General features: G+C 47.5%; 1 protein-coding gene across 1 annotated transcript; it reads left to right on the top strand.

Moving 5' to 3' along the window:
* On the top strand, positions 1 to 7,235 carry LOC135233602 (glial cell line-derived neurotrophic factor-like). The gene is given in 3 exon segments (XM_064297328.1): positions 1 to 217; positions 3,532 to 3,713; positions 3,716 to 7,235. Coding segments are annotated over 3 exon segments (723 nt in total). The 3' UTR covers positions 4,040 to 7,235.
* The last annotated feature ends 208 nt before the right edge of the window (positions 7,236 to 7,443 follow it).

Below are 7,443 nucleotides of genomic sequence, written 5' to 3' on the forward strand. Positions count from 1 at the left end.
ATGAAGTTATGGGACGTTCTGGCCACGTGTTTCTTGCTGCTGAGCACCGCCTCCACGAACCCGCTGTCCCGAAATCTTCAGTCCGCACAAACCTCCAGCTTCCCGGGGCAGCTCGGTGATGTTCCGTCGCTACCACTGGATAAACCCGAGTCTGAGCCGGAATCCAACTCCGCAGCTGAATCCGTCACTCTGCAAGAATCCTCAACAGAAGAGCACTGTAAGTGAAACATTTAGAATTACTCAATTGTTTAAATTTTAAACCTTTGTTTTGGTTTTCACCATTTACTCTAATTGGAGGCAGGCCTATTTCACAGATCTGATCTAGATTCTCTTAATCCTATAATCTTTTCCACAAGGAAAATATACTTCCGGTGGCTGTGGGTCTGGAGCCTGTGTAACATTTTGAAAAATTAATTTTAAACCATTTGATATCGTTTCACCTTTGACACTGAGTGTGCTGCTGCTTAACTCGCCGTGCACCTGCACAGGTGAGAAAACATGAGTACAGTTTCCAAGAGAAGAACTGAGGGTAGCAAGCAAAAATAAATAATTAAAAATATTCAACTGTGTTAACTACAATACGCGAATGGGGTCAAGGTCTTCGACGGTGCCCAAATGATAGCAGCCTATTTCTATTTAATTTCCAGCGTGACAGCTACTAATCTCTGTCACATGGCATATTGTACTAGTAAAATAATATGCAAGCAAACAGAGTTTTGAGTGAGGTATGGAAGCAAACCAAGAGCCTTGTGTGAACTTGGACCAGCTATATAAGTCAAGGGGTAGGACACTGAAGGAAATCCTGTCTTTTTCAATATACTTGACATAACATACTGTACACACTAACAGAGAGCAACCAATGGCCAGGAAACAGAGAGAGTGAAGTACACATCCCTGCCAAGAATGTATCAATCTCTCATTGCCTGGGGCGTTTACATTAACCATCTATATTTAATAAAACCTCCCATTTATAACAAAGTATGCATTTATAGTGACTCACAGATACGGCATTTTAGTAGTTTTTCTTCATGGGTTTCCTTCCATAGCAGGGCTGGCTGTGCATAATGTTGCAGGGAAGGCTAAAAACACATTAGCTTTTGTTGACTGCTGTTCCATATATATCAAAATCTGTTCCGTATTTGTGAGCCAGTGAAGTTAATACTCAAGTACCTTTTTTATGTATTATTTATCTATTCAAAAAAAAAAAAAAAACTGAAACATTTCTTGAATCAAACACTAGTCGTCAAACATGATTTTCGTTTGCAGAGCCAAATTAAATTTTGGCTCATGGGTGACAGTTGGCCTCACCACCTGTCCCACTTTATAGAATGATACCTTTTCACCTTTTCTCCATTCAAGGTTGTTTTATCTAAACTGTGATTGTAAGGGGGGGGGGGGGGGGGGGAGCAAAATCATAAAAAATCTGCCTTTATCCATTTATTACAATAAGCCCATAACAGACAAGAGTCTAAGGAAAATGGCTGCACAGGGCTTTTAAGATTTTAACTGTCAGATTAAACTGTCAGTGTGTGTTTATGGCTGTTTTAGCACTGCTAGGGAGAGAAACTCCGTTTGTTTAAAATTACCTTGCACTTTACCGTCTTTGTGAAGTAGTAAAGTCGCAAGATGTTTTTAAGAAGAAAGGATTCATTTGGCTTTTTTTGGGCCTTGGCACCTCCTGTTGATAACACGTGCCTCCATCTATGCTGTAAGGCTCGGAATTAGATTGTCGAATGTAAAGGATAGCCTCTATATAGCAATTGGTCCTACATGATTTTAAAAAATAATATTTGAAACTGGTACGTTTAAGCTGTTCAGTCTGTGGTCGTTACCTTTGGATACACGCTGAACTGGATGAGAACATGTACATGGAAGACCTTTTGGCTTGGGGTGGGGGTGGGGGTGGGGGTGGGGGGAACCGTATGTGCACTTCTCCCTCTCCCCCTCCTGTGTGGCTACGGGTTCGAATCCCCGCCGTGATCCTTTCGGACCTGTGATTTACCGGCTCTGTCAGTAACCCTGTCTGCTCTCCCTCAGTCTCCATGAAGAGGGCAAAAAAACATTAACAGGGCAGACAGTCTGCAAAAAAAAAGAGGGAAAAAAACTGCTTGCACACGCCACTATGTATTTGTTAGTCTCAGTCCTGTGTTTGTCTGTACGTTCCTAGACTGTGTCTGTCAGTTTCATTTCCAGGCCCGATGTTAACACCTGTTTTTTTTGTGTGTGCGTGCGCGCGCGCGTGCGCGTGTGTGTGCGTGTGTGTGTAACTGCTATGAGGAGAAACCAGAGTCGTGGAGGTGTCGATGTTTTTACCGCGGCCCTGTTGAATGGAGCCTCTGTCCGGCTGTTGGGACACAAAGGCCGGTGTCAGTCACGGAGGAGCAGGCTGTATAAACACATCTCCACTCATCTGATACTGCTGTAATGGGCCCGGTGGAGTGCGGGCCGCAGGTGTGTCACGTTACCTGTCACCTGGCAGTGGAACAAGTGACGCCACCAGCGGAGGGCTCGTGTTATGACCCCCCCCCCCCCCCTCGCCTCCCCGCCCGCCGGGAAACACTGCTGGCCTACCGCCATTTCACTGCAGCCAGACAGACTGCGCGCGCGTACACTAAAAAAGCACAGGCTTCATCGCTACGTGCGTTTTTGCCGATAGATTGGTATGCTAAATATCAATTTAAATATCAAGATGTCAGTTGCAGAGGTAGATTACACAGAAGCATTATGCATAGTTTGATACAGTGGTAAAAAAAAAGAGTTTACAATAGTTCACCGCTTCTTTCTGTCCCCAAGGGAGCAGTAGAGTGATGAGCGCGTGATTGCTATTTGGGGGTTCAGGCCTGTTATTTGGGGGTTCACGCCTGGTCTCTGCTACTCTGTAAAGCGTCTGTTACAGTCTTCTGTAAAGAGCACTAAACAAATAAAATAGATTTGATGTGATTGGTTTGACAAAGTGATTGTTTTTGAAGGTGCTGACCTCATTGCCCCCGCCACCCCCCGATCTCTCCGTAGCCCCCGCCCCCCGGTCTCTCTGTAGCCCCCGCCTCGTCCTGTGATCTGAAGTGGCTCACGCGTATGACTCTGAATCACATCTCACGCTCGGCTTTAACTGGCCCTGCTGTCATCGTGTGCGCCAGCAGGACGGGTGCAAATGTCGTCCTCAAGTTGTAAACGCTTCAAACGGGCCGTGACCTTTTGTGAATGCCTCCCACGTCCTGTGGAGCGGTCAACGGGGTCTTCTGACTCGCCCTCGAAAGCTCGGTCCCCTTAAAGGAGTCATTGTGTGACTCAGGAGATGTCAGACGGACTCCCTCGGGTCTCTGAGCCGTCTGCAGGAGGCGCTGCAGTGTGGACTGGCGTTACGGTCGTACAGCGTTTCTTTCCACAAGTTGCTTTTTTATAAATGTCCTTTTTCCCCTCCCTTCAGCAAACCGTAACTCTTCAGAGTTGTGTGGCGTGGCCGGCGGTCTGGGAGCGCCGTCACTAACGAACTAACGACTCCTTTCCCCTCTCACCTCTTCCGTCCCACAGACGAAACCAACGGGCCGTTCCCGGAGGAGTACGAGGAGGTGATGGAGCTCATCCAGGCCACCATTCGGAGGCTGCGCAGGTCCCCCGAGAAGGGCGGCGGCGGGCGGGGCAGGAGGGGGCGGGACCGACAGAGGTCCCCAGCCAATCGGGGAGGCAGGGAGGACAAGAAGGGGCGGGGCCGCGGAGGAAAAGGGGGGGGCGGGGCCGGAACCGCGGCTGCGTGCTCAAGCAGGTCCACCTGAATGTGACGGACCTGGGTCTGGGGTACCGGACCAAAGAGGAGATGATCTTCAGGTACTGCAGTGGGCCCTGCGTGAACTCGGAGACCAACTACGACAAGATACTGAACAACCTGACGCACAACAAGAAGCTGGAGCAGGACCCCCCCCCGGCCCGGGCCTGCTGCCGCCCCACCGCCTTCGACGACGACCTCTCCTTCCTGGACGACAGTTTGACGGAGTATCACACCCTGAAGAGGCATTCCGCCAAGCGGTGCGGCTGCGTGTGACTTCCTGTCCGGCAGGACGTGAAAGAGATGGGCGGGCAGAGAGGGGGGGGGGTGGGGACGGGGGAACATGCGGCGGAGCGGGGAACGCACTCCCCCAGCCCCAAACGGCTCGCTGTGAGGGGGGGGGGAGGAGTCACTGACCCCCCCACCACCACCACCACCGAGGAACAGGACCAAGGCCGAGACGCCCGCTCGGAGAGTCACGGGGTCACAAAGGATGAACGACGAGGGGGGGGGGGGGAGGGGGGGCGCCCCCCTTTCTTAGCCCCGACGCGACAGAAACGAGACTTTGCTCACGAACGGCGCGTAACTGCTTTACTGGGGGTCGCGCAGTAATTCCTTACCCTGTCCCCTCTCCCGAAGGTCAGTTTACCTCCTTTCCGTCGAGAGGGTTGCTCTTTCTCAAGTCCCGCAGTGAACTTTTCCAAAACCTCCTTGTTTACCGACAAATGTTTCCTCACGCTCAGTAGAAATACCGTGCCGACAGCGCGTCCTGCAAGCAAGACCGTAAAATCAACAGACGTTCTATTTACTGTTACACGGAAGGTCACGCCAGCTCCCTGCACATTTGGAGTTGGCGATGCTGGGCTCTTCGGGAAAGGAATTGTGGGATTGCGGAGGTTCCTCAGTTGCTCTTCACTCAGGTCCTGAGGATGGGGGGGAGGCCTGGGTTTTGCAAACGCTTCCTGGTCTTTAAATTCAGCTGCTCCAGATACAAGTATTTAAGTCCGGCCAGGTACAGCCCACTGTCGCTGCTTGTAAATGATCGCAAAGTTTACAAATGTTTTCCGAAAGAAAGCTTGGCTCACTTCACGAATGACTCCCAAAAGGCCAATACACGGACTCTGGTGCAAATGCATCTATTCAGATTCCTAAATGCATAAAATATATATAAAAAAGATATTTATTAAGGTTTAATTAACTTATTGTTATTTATTGCAGTCCATTTCATGAAAATATGTTCTTTTTTCCTATTTATTTGATTATTTCTTTTCTTTTCTTAACAGTGCCAAACAGGAAAATATGTTAAAAAGAAAAAGCATGTTGAAGAGTAATTAGGTTGATGCTGGAAACATGACTCCTGGTGGAGAAAGACAGCCCCAATCTCCAAACGTTACTCTTTTATACTACGTTGTCTCCACCTGTTCAACTGTGTATTTGAGTTTCTACTTTGTTTGATCTGTTATTAACGTTATTGGCCCATTGTCACTGTCCACTCAAGTAAATAAGAGAGGTGTCGGAGTAACTGTGACAATCATCATCCTCTGTTTGAGATACAAATATTTAATCTGCAATTTGTCCATTCCTGTTTCACTTTTGTTAATCCATAAAATAGGAATGTCAATGTTAAAACTAATATTATAATTGTTCCTTATTTTATGACTAAATGCAAATATACCCACTATCGTACCCTTTCGGGGACAGTTTAATTGATCATTGTTCGCACGTTACGGGATTCATGTATGACACAGATGCACCCGGTGGCTTTGTCAGGACGGATGTGGGATTTGTTCCGAGACAGCTGCGTTTCCACAGGAAGCGATGTGTTACAGAAGATGAAATCAGACTCTTACATATTTCACGATTTGAATCGTGTGGCAGTGAAAGCGGTTTTCATTCAGCGCGTTTATGAGCCGTGCTGAATCCAGCACGGGGGGGGGGGGGAGTCAGACGAGGTGTCAGCTGCAGGTGATTTATTTTCGGGGCAGGAGGAGGAGGAGGACTTGGCCCCGCGTCTCGCCCAGCGTTAGAGACGGGACAGGACAGCTCTGTCTGTCGAGTCGCGCGGAAGAGCGCGAGTGAAATGGTTTCCTCCGCGTGCACCCGAGGAGCGATGGGAAGGGAACATGGCGGAGTCTGGTGTTCGTCAGACGGTCTGTTCACTTACGTGTCCCCCTCGCTCCCCCTATACCCGTGGCCCCCCGCTGCCCCGCCCCCCCCATCCTCTCGGGCTGGGAAGGCTTTTAAACAATCCCTGTACCGACCACCTCCACCCCCCACCCCCCATCCTTTCGCCTGGGGAGGCTTTAAGACACCCTAACACCACCCCCCTGCCCCACCCCTGGATTTTGTCGTTCTACGGAGTGACTTCCTGGCCAATAAGAGGCTACCACTCGCTGAGCCAGGTGTAGGGAAACAAGCAAACGAGCAGCTTAAACGCCTCATACCGACCAAGCATTCCGGTTTACAGCCAGTCTCCTCCTGTCCTCCCTCTCGCGTCCAAACAAACTTTCCTTTCTGTATAATCTAAACGGAATCCTGTGTCCTGGTATCTTAGATACCTGCACTGACAAACAGACACGCAACGCACATCGGACTAGAGTACAAATTAAAAGGGGAGGAAAAAAAGAGAAAATGCCAGGAAGAGCTATTATTCAATTATACATTTAAGGCAAATTAACTGAATGATTATATTGTCATTCAGTATCTTGAAGTTAGATTTTACACTATTGTGTTTAAGTAAAGGTTACTAGATACATTTGCCTTCATCAGACCACAAAAACGTTCTCTCAGAATCCTGTTTTTATTTTGAAGAGGTATGAAGCGTAATCAAGACAGGAAAATGTGCTCATTTACAAGAGGCCATAGTCCTTTATTTACAAACCGACATAGAGGGTGAAGGACTAGTTTTTTTTCAGTCCAGGTATCCTGGAACATTCTTTTAGCTATGCAGTATTAAAACAAAAAAAGGTCAGTTTATTTAAATTTCCAGTACCAATGACAAAGCCATGAAATACATTTGAAAGTATGAAATTCAGATTTTCTGGATGTGTACCCTTGTCCAAACTCCGAACTCCCGACCCTTCTACACCCTGAGGGGTCACATGGCCTGAAATGTTAACCTGTTTTCGATGTTGTAGGTTTTGTGTTGTGATTCTCTCCGCTGCCTGTGCTGTTCTGTCATCGTCGTTGAAGTGTTTGGGTTTCCATGACAATTATTAATTGATAAGCTATGAAAAACAAACAAAAAAAAAAGAGTGGAAAGGTATAAAGTTTTGATCTCTGGTGGATAGCGGACGGAAGGCACTGTGTTGTGTTCAAAACCAGCAGTTTTAAAGTGAACTTTCCGTGAAAAAAGGCTCAATGTCCTCCTCATTTGTGTTACTGAACCAAAGTTCTCTTTACAGACTTTATTTTTGTACAATATTCATTTTATAACTTTTTACAAGATTAAACGTGTTTCTATCACTTTCAAGGTGTGTTTGCATGGTTGGCTTTGCCATTTTCGTCACCTGGCCACTGTCTGCCTGCAAGGGCCAGATCAGTTTTCATTATAAGGTGAAAGTATTTGCCATCTGTGCAGTGTTACTGTGTGAGCAGTGAGTGTCTGGTTATTTGGAAATGCATTGTGAACACTGTTGTCTATATATTAATCCGATTCTCTGCCACATTTATAATATATT

The sequence above is a fragment of the Anguilla rostrata genome, chromosome 10, assembly GCF_018555375.3.
Source record: "Anguilla rostrata isolate EN2019 chromosome 10, ASM1855537v3, whole genome shotgun sequence".
Lineage (NCBI taxonomy): Eukaryota > Metazoa > Chordata > Actinopteri > Anguilliformes > Anguillidae > Anguilla > Anguilla rostrata.